Here is a 20,334-nt window from a genome sequence, read left to right as displayed (position 1 = left end):
AATATGGAGTCAGACGGAGGATTAATTTATTATTTCTTATATTCACGTTTTTTTATTTATCGATATTATAGTGGTAAGCACTACCTTACTGATAATTATTGCTCCGAGTCTACAGTCCGTTCACAGTTATTTTACCTCTTAGACAGAAGTCATTATATGTTTTCTTTATGTTGGTGTTCCTGTCGAGTCGTTCTGTGAACTTCCTAGCTTTTTTCTTTCATATTTGTGATATTTCACCTGTTAGCATTCCGAAAAGAATTCAAAGTAGTGGAAGAAATATTATACTATCGGTGTGTGATTTCTGTGAAAGAGAAAAAGAAAATAATGCTCCTTTAATTCCATTTGGAATTGTTCGGCAACGAGTTGCCGCCATGACGGGTATGTAAATTAGGTTTACCCATCTTTAGTATTTTTCCCAATTTTAGTGGAAACTTGATGTCCTAGCGTTACCGCCATTAGTACATAATTTCTGTCGCGTCAACTTTGATTTTCTCTCACCATAAATGTTGGACTGCTTGTTGTTGTTTTTGCGAGTACAGTAACTATTTTGTGATGTTTTTTGTATGTTATATTTTTTTAGTAATATAGTCAATCATTTGCTTCAATTTGATATACAAGTTCTATGTCCTTTATATTTGTCTTTTTAATATATTATATGATTTCATAATTTAATAGAGTAATCATTGTCAATTAGTATAAGTCGCCTTGAGTGGTTTTAATTTGAATAAATAAATAATATAAATGCCAAGCTGACCTCTATTTTTTTAGTTAGAACTACAATTTTCGTTTGGTAGCATTTGATACGATTAGGTAAAAATGTAAATAGGAACATTATTGGTTAGAAATAGCTCTCTACATATATACACAGCTATTTTTAATTTAAAATAAAATAGGCTTATAAAATAAAACTTTTTTCCTGTTTCAGGAATATCTGAAAAAACCGTAAGTACAATAACTAAAAAAGGCGAAGTTGCTGCATCCACTTCTCAAAAAATTTCTACGCCCAGAAAAAAACGCATTCAAGAAAAATAAATATTTTGGATGATTTTGATCTGTGTGCAGTTAGAAATAAAATACTTGAAATGTATACCGTCAGAAAGTAGGTACCGACTTTGGGGAAACTCTTAGCAGAGTTAAAAATTGATATCAATTTTTGTGGAGGTCGTACTACATTATGGAAAATTATACCTACCTACGAAAAAATGCTGTGCGAAACTCTATTTCACTATTTCTTGTGAGAAAGTGAAATATCGTGAAAAACGTTTGATAGCTATGAATGACAGGTAGCCTAAAACGCAAATAGATTACTTTATTTCCGATTAAGATAATTATCCGGATGAATATATTGTGGTTATTACTGTGTAACTAATACAATAACAAATGACATCTTACAATTAATACACTAAACGTGCTTTTTTAGGATAAAAAGTAGCAACTCATAAATGGGTTGGTAATTCTTTGGTACTAGTTAAATACTTTTGATAAGCTTACAAATATTTTTTGAGTTATTTTCATATTGTAATTATTACCTATCATTTCGTATCTTACTGAACAGTTTATTAAATTGGAATAACAAACTTCGGTCCTGACGGAAATCTCCCGATCACTTAATTGTTTTTTATTTTAAAATAATATTATTAGGTAGGCATATTCTTAAAGATATATAAAGGTATAGTCTTACATTAAGTAACAAACCGAACGGAAATTAATATGATAAGATAGGTATAAATAAGATTATAAGATAGGTATATTTTTTATCATCGGAATCCGAATAATAAAACTATTAAAATAACTTGTCGTATTATTCCTACTCTTCTACCCGATACTTTTCATTCACTGCATAAAAACCATTCATTTCAGTCGTTGATGCGTACGATGGTCCCCATCTGTACGAATTATCTTTTGGTACGAGCTGGTTCTCTGTAGGCCACATTTGTTAGGAAGTAAGGAAAAATAGACTATAATAATAAATATATCACACTGATGAAATTATTATTGAAAATTAATCTTTACATAACAAAAATTAAAATTAGGTAAGCAAATTTCTGTAATGACTCCAATAATAAATTTGAATGCGTTCAACCGTCCCGATAACAAAAGATCTTATTACAAACTTTACGTTCAAATCATTATATTGTAAGAAAAAAAAAATCATCAATACCGTAAAATTTAACTTGTCGTTTGAGGGAGCCATAGAAGCTAAATATGGCAATATAACGCTCAGGTTAGCTAACCTAACGGCTAGAGGTAAAATAACTGTGAACGCACTCTAATGGTACGTTCACACAAAGCCACGTTTTGCCGAATCTTATTTTCATCGGATCTGGAAAAACCGAATGTTGTATTCACATTTCACACAGCACATCTTGCATGGCCGTATCCGACGGCCTCGTATCGGGATCTCGTGTGAACACACCATCCGGCTTTTATTAGTAAGAGCGCGCACAGTTCCTCACGTTGATTTGGAAGCGATGGACGTGAACAGTCTTGCTATAATATACTGGTATTATCGCCGTCAGCGTCGTAGAAAAAGATTGTGGTTAAACCCAATAGTACAAAGACGATCAACAGTTGGTGCCTTTACAACTCTAATGCAGCAGTTAAGAAATGATCCACAATTTTTTTTAATTACTTTAGAATGACTATACCTACATTTGATAATCTTTTGAAAAAAGTGGAAAATGATTTGAAAAAGCGTGATACAAATATGAGGAAAAGCATTAGACCAGAAGAAAAATTAGCGATATGTATAAGGTAAGATTGAAATACTGTTTTTTATTAATAATTAAATTATTTATTAAAAACTTGATTAAGAAATAATAGAAAATCGTAGGTAAGTGTTTCCCAACTACATATTATGAAAGTCTGGGAAATCAGAAGCATTCGATTGAATACTTTGAGACTCTGGTGATGCTTGGTACTGCGTTGTAAAATAGCCTTGTGATTGTGCTTGAGACCATTCATTTCGGTTCTTTATAGTTTGTAATAAATTCAAGACGCCTGATTGAAATTCTAATGTTTGATTATCGTTTAGCGTTGCCAATGATCGAAGAAGACTTTTGAAGAAAAAAAATTACGGTCTTCTTTCATTTCTTCTTTCTTCTTGCATTCCATTTGATAATCTATAAACTCACTCATTTTCTTATCAAACACGTTTAAATTCTGCCTCGATGGTCTGCTTTTTAATCTTTTCGAACCCCCTACTACATTTTCATTATTAGTTTCTTGTTGACTTTCATTTGTAGCATCTTGATTATTTGCGGCATCTTCTTCACCAACTAAATTGTCCTGAGCCATTGCACTGTCATGGGTAACATCTGATGTAACTGTTTTAGCGGTTGTACTATTGTCTGCTGGGTTTGGTGTAGCAATAGTTGCACTATCATGGGTGTCAGCTGGCGTCACAATTTTTTTTAAGAACAACAATTGACGATGATAGACGTAGGCTCTCAGTCATGTCGCAGACGATCCTGATTTTTTTGATTTCTTTTTCTCATTAATACTCCTCATCCAGCTGTCTCTAATAGTAGTCCACTTCTTTACGATCGATTTAGCTGAAAAATATAATTAAATTTACTTGCAGATATATAGCTTCTGGGTGTTCATACAAGGATTTACATTACGCCTACAGAGTCGGAGTGTCTACGATCAGTAACATTACCCAACACAATATCTGACTGGGAATATATCGCCAATGGATTTAATACTAGAGCGAACTTTCCCCATTGCATTGGTGCAGTGCACGGTAAGCATATTAGAATAAAAAAGCCAAACAACAGTGGTTCCATGTTTATGAATTACAAAGATTTCTTTTCCATCGTATTATTAGCAGTGGTTGATTCATATTATAAATTTAAATTAAAAGAATGCGATTCGACAATATTCAAGGAGTGTACTTTTTGGAAAAAACTAATAGATGGTGATTTGCAATTGCCGGCAGCATGTCCACTGACAAACGATTCCGATTTATCCATTCCGTTTGTAGAAATAGGTGATGAAGGTTTTGGCTTGCATCAACATTGGATGAGACCTTACGGCGGAAACCATTTGGATAGAAACAAAAGAATATATAACTACAGATTAACCAGAGCTAGACGCTATGTTGAGTGCGCCTTTGGAATACTAGCTAATAAGTGGTGAATATTTCATCGGCCACTGGATGTTGATACCTGCACAGCAATGTCGATTGTAAAGGCTTGCACTGTATTTCATAATTTTATAATAGATATGGAAGGTGTACAGTCGAACATAGAAACAACAAGCAATGTATCATCAGTGGTTAACGTGTTCAGAGATGCACCCATTGAACAAAATAGTACACGAGGTGGACGATGTGCTAATGTTATACGAACTGAATTCACAAATTATTTTATTTCTACAGCAGGAGCTGTGCCTTGGCAAGACGAATCAATCTAACGTTAATTTTGTAACACACTGGTAATGTACAAATACTTAATCTGTTTACTTTAAATAATTACAACTTACTTACCATAATCCTGCCTGTTTTTCTTCTCCATTTCTTCAAAATCTTCATTCAAAATTAAACATATTTCTCGCTAGCCAGCAGTTCTCAAGTTTTTATCTTTGTATATTTCGAGAGTTTTGTCCCATATAACTGACCAATTTTGGACAAGAGAAATTAAATGTTCAACGTCTATATTTTTCGTCGTCATAGCGAGAGAATAGCGAGCGGTCAGTCGAAGCGGGCGAAAATGACTGGCGACTGGCGAGCGCACGTGCGGTATGTACGTACCGTAATCTAGAGAAGTAAGAAGTAGGTAGTCAGTTGACAGTTGTCATTAAGACTGGAGTCAGAGACCAATTATGCAAGTGTTCTGTCACTCTGTGCTCATATACATAAGTCAATGTCATAACATGAAAATTGAAAACATTCAGTTCTGATTCTGAATTCAATCATATTCAAAAAACAATATTTTTTAGTTTCAAATTAAATAAACGTGTTAAAATATTTGTGCAATTGGTAGCTAAAAGTATTTCTGTTATAGTTTTTCCGAAATATAGTTGTATTCAGGTGAACTGAGACATAAAAATGCTTAATTCATGTAAGATAAACCAATAATATTTATTAAGAAGTGTATTTACTGTATTCCAATTTCATAAAACCAATATGAATGATAAATTTCTTATCTTCAGTTTTTAATTGGCTTAGTAATGAGGAGCCTCCTACCAAAGTACTAGAAGTACGATCAGAAAATTATATTTCAAGACCTATACACTATAGAGATGATTCAATGCTCTTATATGGACCCAAAGCTTCCAGCGATAAAAGAAACCCAAAGGACAAATATTACGAAATTATTCTTCAAAAACCATTTACTGAGAGTCTTCATCAAATGTATAGGTAAACATGCATAATAATATTTATTACAAAAAAAAAATTGAACATTAACTATTTTCTAATTAATTCATATTTTATCATTAATTCAATAAAAAGTCACAAAATAAAAGTAAATATTGAATTTTTTTTTATAGAATACTTCTTATTCATCCTTTTCGCGACCTGTAGTTCCAAGTGGTTAGCGATCCTACCTACTAAGCTAGAGGTCCTGGGTTCGAATCCCGGTGCAAGCATTTATATGATGAATATGGATGTTTGTTTCCGAGTCATGGATGTTTAAATGTATTTATGTATGTTTATATAAATATCTTAATTTAATCCATATGGATTTATGTATGTTTAAGTAAGTATATTGTATTAAATATATCATTGTCTTGTAACCCATAACACAGGCTATGTATGCTTAACTTGGGGCAAGATAATTTGTGTAAAAAGTGTGTCAATATTATTATTATTCTGCAAACAATACTGATGCCTAAACCAGTTTATAGAATCTGTTTTGAATTTTGTCTGTATGTCTGTCAATGTCGGGCAATATGCTTAAATTTGTGGATAGATTCAATTAAAATTGTGCATGAATATTAACAAGATGCTGTCACAGCATAAAGGTTACATAATATTATAATGCTAAGAACAGGCAATGCAGGGCAGGAGCTAGTAAAACTTTAAAAAGTTATGACAATTTCTTTTAATAGTTCAAATTAAATAAATATCCTTTTTTAGCTTATATCGGTGTGAAAATAAAGAAGAATCAGAGGAGAGGTTTATTGTCTTTAAAGAAAAAATACCGGTATATGTTCGAATAACAAAAGATGTAAGTATTTAAAATTCCTAAGTTCCATAGGTTTTGTTTTACTCAATTAAGTAGCTTTATTTTTCTAAATTACAAACAAAATCATATTGATTTTGTTTGTAATTTAGTTTAAAAGAAAACGGTAGAGCACCTTATTTTTACAATACTGAATATAACTTCATGTTTGAAATATTTAAATGACACTATTACGAGCATATTATTTATATTAAAAAATCATAGAGTATTTAGTTTTTGGCAAGATAAGTGAAGGAAGTAGTCTCTTCTTGCAATGTAGGGTATTACAAACACTTGAAATAACCCTTTGAACCAGCGGTACACCATGTCTTAACAATGTCTTGTTAGGTATAAGATCATTTTCCTATCTCTAAGTGAACAGCTTTTATCCATAAATCATTACGACTCCTGTCTTGTACGAATCTAAATTAAAAATAACGCGAAATGAAAATGGCAATATCATTTTTTTATAGGAAGAGTTGAAAAAAAGTGAATATTACAAAAAAAAACCAAATCAAAAAAGTCAAGTTTTGAAAAGAAATCTTTTTGTAACCAATTAAATATTTTAGTTCTATAATTAAAAGTAGATAGTAAGTTCCATTCGACCATCGGATTGGATTGTGCTCACTCGCCTAGCCAAACTGATTTGGGGCCGGTACAGCTTGTAAGTCCAGTTTGATATGTGTTGTTTGTTAAAATATAATCATTGATTTTTGAGAGGTGGTTAATTACCGTAAAAATCTATTCTATATTTTAAAATTTTTTGTAAGACACTGGGGGTTACATTCTAAGATTGCAAATGGGACACTATTCAAATATTGTGAGCCTTCATGGGTGTAAAATCAGCTAAGATTTGCCTCTACATCTACATTTAATCTACATTTCTAAATCTACTAATTACTATATTTATTTGGTCACTCACTCGAAAACAATAATAGAATCAATATTCTACATACCTGTGAAAAAGGATTCCGCTTAAATGTGTTGGAACAATTACAAATAATACAAATAAATACAACAAATACAAATAAAACACAAAAACATGTTTATATTGTTGAATGAACAAACAAATTTGGTCTCTTCACCTTCGTTACGTATCTCTTCCGGTAATTCTTGTCTTGTTTCCGGGCACATTCAAATTTAGTCTCATGCCAGAATGTGGCGAGTTAACATCTCCTGAGGATGCTTCGTGTCGAATTGGTTGAAGACGAATCTTAGCGGAATTTACACTCAATAATGCTTACAACATTTGAATAATTATTTCCGCAAAATAAACCCTAATTCAATAAATGAAACACTGTAAGTTTTGAAATAAAAAATAATGGTATTACTGAAATCTATAATATAATAAGCTTTTGTAATAATATTAGTTTCCATTTTAGTGTACAGTACCAAGTCTTCAAAAGCTATGTGATATCTTGGGTAAGAACAAATCGTGGACAATCGCTCACATGGTGGCTTATTTTGGACAATCTGAGCTGCTAAATCACCCAGACATACAGAAACATATTAATGACGTTGATCCTGCAACAGGCTCTAGTTGTCTTATGGTTTGTGTATTAATCATTTTGTATAGAATAAGTTTGCTTTTCAATCGCATTATGCAGGTTGGGCCAAAAGTAGTCATCCGATGTTATTTGGCTCTCTTTTTTTGTCTAAATAAAAAACTTCGATCGTGTTGTTTGATGATGTTTATTTGAACCTTTATAATTGTATTGGTCAAGTCGAGAAGATGATATCGGCCAAATGGGCGCCGTCACAATTGATTGCCCCTACGGGCTCGTTTTATGGCATTTTTCATCAATTCAGCGATAACTTTGGGCAAAAGATTCTCGCACTCGTGTCGAATGTTGTCCTTGAGGGCTTCCAGAGTCTCGGGCTTGTTCACGTAAACACGGGACTTCAAAAAACCACACAAAAAAGTCTGAAACGGTTAAATCATGCGATCTTGCGGGAAAGTGCAAACTCCTCCAGCGTGAACAGCGCACCATGCAGTCACTTTGAGTGGGTGTATTAACTCCTCGTGCATCACTCGTGGATTTTCTGTGCCCCAGAAGCGATAGTTTTGTTTGTTCACGTAGCCGCTGAGGTGGAAATGAGCCTCATCGCTCATTATGATTTTGGTCGAAAAAACGTCCACTCCTTCCTCGAGATTGAGGGTGGCTTGGGCGCAGGTTACGCGCGTTTGGCGGTCGGCAGGCAGCAGGTGATGCACGGACTGGACTTTGGACGGGAACATGCGCAGGTCTTTGACCAAAATTTGCCTAAGGGACGTCTGGCTGACGGCTAATTGCGTGGCACGTCGTCTGGTCGATGTTTCCGGCGACAGCTTGACATCCTCGGCAACAGCGGCGATATTCTCAGCAGAACGGGCCCTCCGGGGCCGGCCACTCTTGGCATCGTCTCGTGTGGTCCCATACTCTTCAATGTTGGTGGCCAAACGGCACAATATTTACGCAGTCGGTCAGCGATCAGAATCAGCGACGGAATTCACGCTGCGCCAAGAACACAGACGAATAGTTACGCAAAAAATAGACACAATTATTCCGCGTTCTTGGGGAGTGTATCGCTCCATGGCTTTTTCACTTGTATTCTGCATCTGTCTAGTCCATAAATGTCAAAACAGATTTGACATTGGCGGCCATTTGCAATAATGAGAGCATCTTCCAATAGGGTGATTTATTTTGGCCCACCTTGTACTTTCATTTGATAGTCTACACACCTAATTATAAGACAGTAAAAATGTTCCAACTGAAGCGTACACTTTAATCACCTACCGTGTTGGGACTCATGGTGCGCATGAACAATTATGTTCTAGATTTAAACAACAAACAAGTGGAGAGGTTTGTTTGATAGATGACCTTTTTTGTCATATCATCATCATCAGCCGGACGACATCCACTGCTGGACAAAGGCCTCCCCTAAAGAGCTCCACGACGATCTGTGCTGCCTCATCCAACGTTTTACGGCGATCTTGACCAGATCGTCGGTCCATCTTGTGGGGGGCCTACCAACACTGCATCTTCCGATACGTGGTATAACTGCTCGAACTGCCATATATTTAAGGCAATTTCGCTCTGACCAATGGTGTTAAAAAATATTTGGCTTGTTTATAGTTTGTTATTTTTAACTGACATTCCTCACTTGTGACATTAAATACAAACAGACAGACATAACAGGATTTACGATAGATGCGTAACTTTGATGGTTGGCTCAGTTGGTAAGAGTCCCGCATTGTCCAAACACGTTCTAGAGTAATGAAGTTCTCTAAAATAATATACTTCACTCCTATTTAAATTATGCACTAGTGGACCCGACAGACGTCCTGTACACACGTCTTAAATTTGAAAAATCGTTCCAGCCGTTAGGAAGAGTTCACTAACATACATAACATGAGCAGGAGAATTATATTATATGGACGGAATTGAGAATCTAATCCAATCTCAAATTCACTGGAACACACAAAAAAATCATTCAAATCGGTCCAGCCGTTTAGGGGGTAGTTCAATTGTGAATCTAAACCATTCTCGAATCCACCTGAAGACACACAGAAAGTTTCAATAAAATCGGTCCAGCCGTTTAGGAGGAGTTTAGTTACAACAGACGCACAAAAGAAATATATATATTAAGATATAATATCTCAATAGTATCCTGTGCAAATTTGTCACAAACCTGTTCTTACATCTCAACTTTTTTACAGATAGCGATACAGTCTGGTAATGTCCGGATGGTACAAAGTTTAATATCAATGAACTGCTCACTAGATATCATTGACCGTGAGGGTAACTCAGTTTATCATTATGCAGCTGCAAGTAATAAAGAAATTGTAAATGTGAGTATAACTTATGATCGAATAGTAAATAACATTATAAAGAGAATTATGAGAAGAAGAAATTGAGAAATGAAAATCAGGGACAAGACGTGCTGGACGTTCAGTTTATGGTAATTGATACGCTCTGCCCATTAAAATGCAATGCCGCTCAGGATTCTTGAAAAACCCCAAAAAATCTAAGCGGCCCTACAATTGCGTTCGTCACCCTGACTCATAAGATGTTAAGTCTCATTTTCCCAGTAATTTCCCTTCAAACCAAATTACAGTACCTAATGTTTATTGTTTAGGTACACATTACTTCTTGACGGCAGAAATAGGCGCCGTTGTGGTACGCATAATCTGGTGAAAAACTGCCCAAAGTTTCTCAGAAAGTCATGAAGTGAGATATATTGGGTCATTATGTTTTATTTATTAATTTCCATGGTCTAACAAATAATTCACAATCTAGACTGATAAATGGAGACTACTGAACCGTTTGGAATAATACTTATACCATAAGATGCAGCGTGACAAGCATATATTTAATACAATATACTTACTTAAATATACATAAACATCCATGACTCGGAAACAAAAGCATTCATTTTACTTAGAAATACCTATATATTCGCAAAACGAATTCAGTCCAGCAACTGAGACACTTAAACTATATAGTAAAACAACGTTTCCCAGATCGGATTGTATACGGGCTATGAATTACATATTTAAACTTTAATTTATAAATCTATTACTTAATGTTAAAACAAAAACTCCATAATTAGTAACAAATTTGTTTCTATACGTCACTTTATTCACGTTAGGATGGACATGGATCCACATACTAAGACTGGTGGCGAACGATTTCCAGCCAGAACTCCTGTTGCCTTTTAATCGCTTTGCTACATGGTGTTAGTTACGTCCTAATTGGCTATCGATCGTACGATGTCACAATGCGTTCTCGTCGTGCGATGGGTTGAGACATACAGATTTCTTTAGTGGTGTGCTAATAATTATAACTATCTAGGATCTACGATAATTTGTGGACGAAATTTCATGATGATCGGTTGAAAGGGGTGAATGCGTAACAAACAAACTCACATTCAAATTTATAATTTTAATTAAGATGTAATAGGTGGTATTAAACATATAACATGAATTTGGTAATAAGGAATATTAATGTTTTTTATGCCTTTTAAAATATTGGTTATAGAGGTCAGACAAAAGATTTCTTCTACAAATAAAAGTTGAGTGTCGTTGGAACTTTCTTGTATTATTTTTGTGGGATTAACATTTAGTGTTTCCAATTGCCCCTCTCTCCAATAACTGAAGTTATTGTAGATGTCATATATATTTGATGCAGGTTTGTCATCTAAAGAAATCTCCTATTTGGTGATTAACTAATAAAATATTATTCCATTCAACAGGCTATAGCAAGCAAAAGCTTAAATTCTTTAAATATATTCAATAAACAAGGCTACACTCCGTTGCACATGGCGTGTCTAGCGAATGCACCGGACTGTGTGAGAGCATTGCTGCTAGCCGGGGCTGATGTTAATTTAACTGCTGCTAAACGTACTGCTACCACTTCTCAAGCAATACCAGGTAATTACAAAATCAAGGATGTTATACTCAGGGTCGTGCATTGGGTTTTCTAGCAAGGTAGGCATTCGCACTGTAGATCTAACTTGTCATAGTCGGCCTTTAGCGCGACCTTTTTAGTATGTAGCGTAAGGAAAAGGTAACCGGACGACCGAGCCTTGCACTGATTTTTCAGAATGTACAAAACTTGAACAAAAAAAAAAATGAAAACTAATAGGACATCTGGATTCGAATCTTCTGCTATCCGGATCACCCAATGTGCTAAAACGACTTTAACACCAGTGCTATATTATTTTAGGTTCACAGCGAGGTAGGCACTGCCTAATTGCCTATATAGTATGCACGCCCCTGGCTTTTATATAAAAGTATATATGTTTTTATGTTTAACAGCACGCGACTGCCCGATCTTTTATGGTCATCGACATCCACATGGCATAAAAGGCATTTATTTTCTCAAAATTGATTCCTTTAGATTGTCATTTCTAATATACTAGATACTACTACCGCTTCGGAAACAAATGGCGCACTGAGAGGGAAGAAGCGGCGCAAGAAACTCTCCCAGGATTCCTTTTTTGCGCTCTTTTCTATAAAAATATACAATATTGTAGGATAGGATTTACGATAGAGCCATTTTTTATAAAATATTTAAATTTATTTATAGATAATGCCTGAACAGTGGCTGGGACTTTATTATAGAAGCGTATACATTTACCCTTAAAGCTATTATGTATCTTATGAAGCCTACTAGAAATAGTTGCAAGCAATCCCTTATTTCTAGTGTTATAATAATGAAAATCACTAGTTAGAGCAAAAAGGTGACGATTTTTGTGAACGTATATTAAATTTTCATAAATGTACTGACAATGAACAGTCATAATATTTATTTCTTTAAATTTTTCTTTGAGAGACTGTCTATAACCAAGCTGATATGTAGCACGAACAGCTCTCTTTTGCAGAGCAAACACTATATCAATGTCAGCAGCATGACCCCATAGTAAAATACCGTACGTCGTGGTGCTGTGAAAATAACTGAAGTACACTAATTTAGCGGTCGCAACAATCGTGTACTCTCTAATCTTTCTAACGGCATTGAGTCTATCTGCTAGATGGGCATTATGTGGACCCCACTGAAGCTTTTTATCTAACATGATACCCAAGAAGACCGTAGTGTCCACAAGTTCCAATCTGGTCATTTATAAGAACGTTGGTTTGTACCTCCGCTTTGTTTGGTATAATGAACCGTAAATACTTTGTTTTTTTACTGTTTAAGTGCAGATTATTCGTCTCAAACCAACGCACTATCTTTGAGAGTGCATTGTTTACCTCGTCATCAATATCTGCACATCGCTTCACTTTAAAAATAAGTGAAGTATCATCAGCAAACAATACAATCTCATGGCTATCATCTACCACAAACGGTAGATCGTTAATATATATAAGAAACAAGAAAGGACCGAGAATAGAACCCTGTGGAACACCTATTCCCACAGGTTTACCCGAAGACCGTTTGCCATATACATCGACTATCTGAACTCTTTCGCTTAAATATGATTTTAACAGATTTAGGGCTCTATTTGTCACTCCATAATGCTTTAATTTTAGGAGTAAAGTTTCATGGTGGACGCAGTCAAATGCTTTTGACAAATCACAAAAAATGCCCAATGCATCCTGTGACTCTTCCCAGGCGTCAAAGATGTGCTCAATGAGTCTAGTACCCGCATTAATTGTTGATAAGCCCCTAGCGAAACCAAATTGATTTTTGTTCATTAATTTACAAAAATGCATTTGTAGCTGTTGAAGCAAAAATTTTACTAAAAACAGGCAGCACTGAAATAGGTCTGAAATTAGCAGGGTCAAAAGAACTGCCCGATTTAAACAAAGGTATAACTTTGCTGTATTTCATGAGGTCAGGGAACACACCCTCATCTAGGCATTCATTAAATATTATTACTAATTCAGGTGCTATAATGTCAAGTATGTATTTTAAAATATTAGTCGAATGGCCCCATAGGTCTTTTGTATTTTTTAGGTTAATTAATTTGAAGATTTTTATTAACTTGCTACCTGTAACCTACTTTAATTTCAAATCAGTGGAAGATGCTTTTGGTGAAGAGTTAAGGTCTTTGAATTTATAACGCTATTATTAATATTTAAACAGATAGAGGTGTTACAGGAATTCGATCTACCAGTTTCATTGTTAATTGCACTCCAAGTCGCTTTTACTTTATTATTACTTTTTTTAATTTTATCTGCAATGAAACATGTTTTCTTTTCATGACAAACTACTTTAAAGAGCTTGGAGTATTTTTTTACAGAAATATTAAATTCTTCACTATTATTGTAATGATTCTCATAATAAAGGTCATATAAGTGTTTACGACTTTTGTGGATACCCATTGTTGCCCAATCATTAAAACAATGTTTGTTGTTTACTGTTACCGTTACTGGAGTAAAATTCCTGTCAAATTCCTCACAGAAGGAATTGAAGACTAAGTTATAGTGAAAATTAGCAGTTTCACCACATTGTAAAAATGGTATCGTATTTACCAAATTTATTCCTAAACCTCTCAAGACGGCTACCCGTAATTGGTATAATCGTCACCTTTTTTGGTCTGACATTGTCCAATGTTGTATTTACTTTTATAAGTTGCCCACTATGGTCGGACTGAAGATTATTAATTATGAGTTTATTAGTAATAGTAACTGTAAATAATTATATTTGTAAAAATATTATCTAAACAATTTGCTGTTGTAGAAGCGATTCTAGTAGGTTAGCAAAATACATTGAACAAATTAAAACTTTGAAATAAATTTTTAAGGCTAGTACAAAAGGCCGAAGGTTCAAGCAAGTTTATATTAAAATCTCCACACACTATAATTGACTTGCTGGTTTTGCTAAATTTTGATAGTACCATTCTATGTTGGAATTGTTCATATGATGCAGTGGGGGGGCGGTATACACTTACAATAATAAATTGCTCTAGTTCTATACAAGCTATCTCAATTAGTTGTTCTATAGGAATAATAATTAGGGAACCTCCATGTATTGCCCTAACTACTTCTACAGAACGAACTGACTACTTTATGTTCTCTAAAACTAAACTGGAGCTGATGACTTTTAGGCCAATGTTCTGTAATACATAATATATCTATATTACAGCAGCTCAAAAACAGTTCAATTTCTAATTCCTAACTTGATACCTTGTATGTTCTGGTGTGAACAATATTTATGAGTTTTATATTATGATTATCTCTAGCAGTAACAGTTACATTTGGTGAATGTTGCCTGTATTGCATGATATTGCAAGAACTGTCCTCCCTTGTCGAATAACTTAATTTAAATTATTTGAAGAAAAATCTTCATTCATGACAGAAACATCCTCTGTGTTGGCATATCTATCGATAGCACGTTATATGAACTTATACGTTTCGAAAATGACCGACGCGGACGGCTCGATAACCAATTTTATTTTATATATGGACACTTTAACACTTATTATCTTGCCCCAAATTAGGTATTGCCTGTGCTCTACGGGTTGCAAGACAACGATATATTTAATACGATATACGTACTTAAACATACATAAATACATATAAACATCCATGACTCGGAAACAAACATCCATATTCATCGTATAAATGTTTGCACCTACCAGGGTTCGAACTCGGGACCTCTTTGTGCAAGGCAATCACTGCAAAACTGTTTTATTTAACACCTTATTCCATTAACTTAAAAAAAATATGTGAAATGGAGGGCAAACTTAATAAAGCGTTCAAAATTCAAATAATTAAAAAAATAAGTTTTTAAGTTACGTAGCCGTTAAGTAACCATATAATAATTAATGAAGCGGTTATTCAATGGCGTTTGAATAACTAAATACAGGCAAATCAAGTCATGTAAAAATATCGGAAACTTGGTTGTATGTTTGCTGACATGTAAAGTTTAAACTCGTAGGGAAAACCAATATGCTTCAATACTCCAATATTGGTTTATACATTGGGAATGCTCACTTTTCCATTACAAGAGTTAGCCTATTATTTTGTAATACAATAGGCAATATACATAATTTTATGTCACTCCTATTTGAGTTAGAATGAATTAATTTGGGCCATTATAAATAGTGATGTCATGTGATATTGGCAGTTGTTCAATAGTGTTCAGGTGTGCTATATATCTTTATAAAATGAGTCATAAGTGCAGTTTGCTCAACGAAGCGGAAAACTTGATCAAAGGTCTTTAGAATATTCTATTATCATTGTCACTAGACCTTGTAAATTTAATGTACTTACACAAATCAAACTAAAAACAAAGCTTTATGAACGATGCGGCACTCGCATGCGGGAACGTGAAGCCACAACATAAGAGTTGAACAAAGCATACAATTTATGTTCATATAATATATGATATATATAATATATTCATTTTTTATAAACGATACCTGCGACCTCCCGCGTTTCCGTGCGAGCACTCTTTCCAACTGAGCAAGTTAGGCATCGTTTATAAAATTTTGTTTTCAGTTATATTTCTGTAATTAATCCCAGAGGTGAGGGTTATAAGTTTAAAAATGTAACAGATTTTTTAGATTAGCAAGAGCGACATGTCAAGTCAATATCCTAATACGCAAATATTGTGGTTGAGCAGGTTATCAACTGTAAAGTAGATCCTGTAGATGAAGCCACAACCTGAGAGTTGAAAAAAGCATACAAGATTTTATAAACGATACGTAACTCGAACGGTTGGCTCAGTTGGAAAGAGCGTTCGCACGGAACGCGTGAGGTCGTTGGTTCGAGTCCCGCATCGTTCATAAAATTTTGTTTTCAGTTGTATTTGTGTAATTAATCCCAGAGGTGAGGTTTATCACTTTAAAAACATAACTATTTAATGTACTTAATATCTGAATTAGAAGGTTTATTTGCCAACTTTATGCGTGTTTGCTAACTCTACAAAATAAATTTGTATAAATATTTATGGACGATGCGGGATTCGAACCCGCGCCTCTCGGATTATGTCCCAGCGCTCTTACCAACTAAGCCAACTGAACACACACCGCATGACCCGTAAATCTTGGTATGTTTGGTCAACTGTCGGCTCCATGTACAGGATCTACTCAACCCCAATAATTGCATATTAGGAAAATGACTTGAGATGTCGCTCTTTAAAATATTGTACATACATAATATTTCCATGTTTTAATCATTAGACTAATCAATTTAATGTCAACTTTAGAAAAAAACTTAGTAATATAATTTGCCAAGATGCTGCTAATTTTCAAATTTCCTGCGTTGGCTGTATGGGTTGTACCTTTGCCATTCCTTGAAGTAAAAATAAAACCACTCACCAGAGATATGTATACAAAACATTTCCCGCCCATTTGAGCGGCAACTAGAAAACTTGTGGTATTTGTTTGTAATTTTTTTTGAAATTAAAAGTTAGTCGTAGTAATATTTTTAGTTGCCACATGTTGTATAGCTAGGTCCAACGCTCTTGGCGTCATTCATTTTAATCACGATTTTTGACCCTTCTTATACAACTGTTGCATAAATAGTATTAAATAATTTATAATGCAATGCAATAAGATAATAAAAAGATACAAGTGAAGGCGCCAGCGGGCACTGGCCAGCGTAGTTAGGACGTAGTAGTAGTAAGGACTGATCACCGTAATACAGGTTCTAACTCAACGGCCCCACGGATGTGAGATGATAGTGACATAAATAGTAGTTTATAGTATATATAGTTTTATAGTTTTTCAAATCAAACTATTTTATAATTTATAGAAGTAGTGCATTATGTACTCTTCTAGTTGCTCATATGCATGTATAATTTAAATTTATTAATATTTCAGGCATAGTTGGTGATGTGGTCCAAGACAATCGGCCTAAACTTCACCAAGAAGATATGAAACGTGGAGGCACTCCACTGCACTGGGCTGTCTCTCGCGAAGTTATAGAGGCCTTGGTGGACAAAAACTGTGATATTAACGCATTGAACTTTGACGGAAGAACCGCTCTTCACATCATGGTATTACGGGGCAGATTGGAATGCGCAACAGCTTTATTAGCTCGTGGCGCTGAGCTTTCTATAGGCGACAAAGACGGAAATACTCCTTTACACTTGGCAGTGAAACAGACTAATATATCTATAGTGCAGGCTTTGATTGTATTTGGTGCAGATTTGGAGGCAAAGAACAAGGAAGGGAATACCGCTAGACATTTAGTACCTACAGAGAATACAAATAGTAATTATGATAAGATATTATACGCTCTTCATGCAGTTGGAGCACAGAGGTATCTTTTTTGTATCACAATCTGTTGAATATATGAGGTTCTTATTGAATTGCATTATTAAAACTTTCATGAGACATTAGACGTCACTGCGAACTCTAGGGTCAGGTCGAACTGCTATTCTTAATAAATCATTGTAAATGTTGGATGCGATTACTAATTATGACAGTAATCACTACCATAATGTTCACGAAGCATCCTTACACAAACAATGAATTCAAGCTCTAAAGATTGATGCATCCAATATACGATAGTTTATATTTAACCACTTTATAATGTATTACTTTACTATTTAGACACAATTCATATATTGGTTGCAGCACCTTAAAAACTAATTTGTTATTTGTATTACAGCCATTGTAAAATACTCTGTTTGATTGTAAAGAGTGGCCGTTGAGTTTCTTGTATGTTCTTCTTACGAGCTCTACTTTTACCAAACATACAACAAAATCTGCCGGAAGACGTCCACTGCTGGATAAAGGCCTCCCTCAACGCTGCCCTCATCCAACGTATTCCGGCGATATTGACCAGATCGTCGGTCCATCTTGTGGGGGGCCTACCAACACTACGTCTTCCAGTACGTGGACTTTACTGCCCCAACTGTCATCTGTCCGTCGAACTATGTGCCCTGCCCACTGCCACTTCAGTTTCGCAATCATTTGGCCTATGTCGGTTATTTCCCCTCGGATCTCCTATTTTATGATTCGACCTCGCAGGGAAACTCCGAGCATAGCCCTCTCCATTGTCCTATGAGCGACCATGACCTTTCTCATAAGTCCTATAGTTAGCGACCACGTCTGCGTACCGAACATATGGTTATATTCAGTAATCTAAAAGATATATTTATAGTGACTGTTCAAAGCCGCTTAGTTTAACCCTAATTGAATAAAGTTTATTTGACTTTTAACTCACTACACTCACCCTGATGAAGGACCTATGTATGGTCCGAAACAAGTCGGTACCGACGCTTACAAACCGTCAGTAAGGTAATAGGTAAGGGGCTGTTTTCGCAATAAGACCAGTAAGTTGGGTCCATTTTTCGTGGAGTGTTGGCCAGTCATTCCAACCAGCCCAGGTCCTTCCAGAAGTTTAGAACACTCCTGGCGTGTTCTCAGACTTCCTGGGGCGACCTTGTATTTACTAAGATTTTTTCCCGTTCGTTGGCCACCCCAGCACATTCCAGGATTACATGAGTATCATCCTCGGCTAGACAGCCCCTGCAACTAGGACTGTCCGTTACGCCGATTATAAATAGGTGTTTGTTCAGTGATGTGTGACCCGTGAGTAAACCCGATTTAAATAAATAAAGTCCCTACATTGGGGCTATAGTAGAAAGTCCTGTCGAAGGTTCGGAGTCTTTCTGTAAGAAGTTAAACTGTTCCTGAAACAACCAACTTTATACCAGAGCAAACAGCATATAACCAAATCGCCAGACTTTCTCAGAAGCTCTGGATAAAATTTTACCCCGGAGAAGTGCTCTCTTTGAGATGAGACGAGTTAAGAATATTAACTATAAGACTACCTATATCTAAACACTAAGCTAATGAAACATCTAGATACCATAAAGCTCTGTGTCCGTCAAGTTGAAATTACTTGAGTGATCAATTACCTTGTGACGTGTTACCCAACTAACTCCCATCGGAAGTCATTAAAACTTCCGCTCCCTGACATTGTTAGCACCATGGAAGGCGTTGGTGTTTCCAGGTCGACATGTGACTTCACAAAAAGTGCGTAATTCTTCTTAAAAGGCCGATAACGCTATGATTCCTCTGATACTGCAAGAGAGAATGAGTTGCGACTCAAATTCAAACATTTTTATTTAAAATACGATTAGAATCACTTATTTGGCTTCAGATTTTTTTTAATAATAAATTTAAATAGCCCGTCGGTCGCTCCACACCCAATCTGTGGTAACATCAATAAAGTAATTTATGTTATAGTTACCTTTACCAGACAATCGTTTTTTAACAATTCCTTTGAATTTCGCAATACATATTTTGTTTTGAACATTTTCTGGGACCCTGTTATAAAAGCATACACATCGCCCCACAAAAGACTTACTACCTCAACTTGGCTGAGTAGACATTATCAAGATCATCTCATAAAGAAATAAGCCGATATTTTATATTTTTACTTATGTTCTAACCAATTTCAGATGTTCTCCAGATATACAAGGTTGTGGCCAGTCGTGCTCCGCGCGGGGAGAGTACAATGGTGTACCACCTCCTCCGGTGGCCAGGGCTGACACCCGAGACATGATATGCGACATGCTGACTGCTATGACCATGGACAAGGCGGCAACACTGGACACTAATCAGAAACAAGGACGGTATGAATTCATCACATCATTTTACATAATTTCTTCCGGAAACTTATATCTCCTACTAGAGTGGATGCTGGCACCTAGGCATGTGACTAGATAAGTCGGCATCCTGTGCAAAGGAGCCTCCCACTGGTAAGTATTACCTCGTTCAA

The 20,334-nt window shown here is 35.3% G+C and overlaps 1 protein-coding gene across 1 annotated transcript in view; it reads left to right on the top strand.

Moving 5' to 3' along the window:
- Positions 1-4,866: 4,866 nt before the first annotated feature.
- Positions 4,867-20,334, top strand: part of LOC126966484 (85/88 kDa calcium-independent phospholipase A2) — a 29,733-nt gene continuing 14,265 nt past the window's right edge. The window contains exons 1-8 of the mRNA XM_050810561.1: positions 4,867-5,063; positions 5,155-5,362; positions 6,083-6,173; positions 7,550-7,717; positions 9,868-9,999; positions 11,403-11,580; positions 17,421-17,862; positions 20,015-20,188. Of these exons, the coding sequence (XP_050666518.1) occupies positions 5,051-5,063; positions 5,155-5,362; positions 6,083-6,173; positions 7,550-7,717; positions 9,868-9,999; positions 11,403-11,580; positions 17,421-17,862; positions 20,015-20,188 (1,406 nt within the window). The 5' untranslated portion in view covers positions 4,867-5,050. The remainder of the gene's footprint in view (positions 5,064-5,154; positions 5,363-6,082; positions 6,174-7,549; positions 7,718-9,867; positions 10,000-11,402; positions 11,581-17,420; positions 17,863-20,014; positions 20,189-20,334) is intronic.

This window comes from Leptidea sinapis, chromosome 10 (assembly GCF_905404315.1).
Source record: "Leptidea sinapis chromosome 10, ilLepSina1.1, whole genome shotgun sequence".
NCBI lineage: Eukaryota > Metazoa > Arthropoda > Insecta > Lepidoptera > Pieridae > Leptidea > Leptidea sinapis.
The sequence above is the reverse complement of the archived record's forward strand: the minus strand, read 5'-3'. Positions and strand labels throughout refer to the sequence as shown.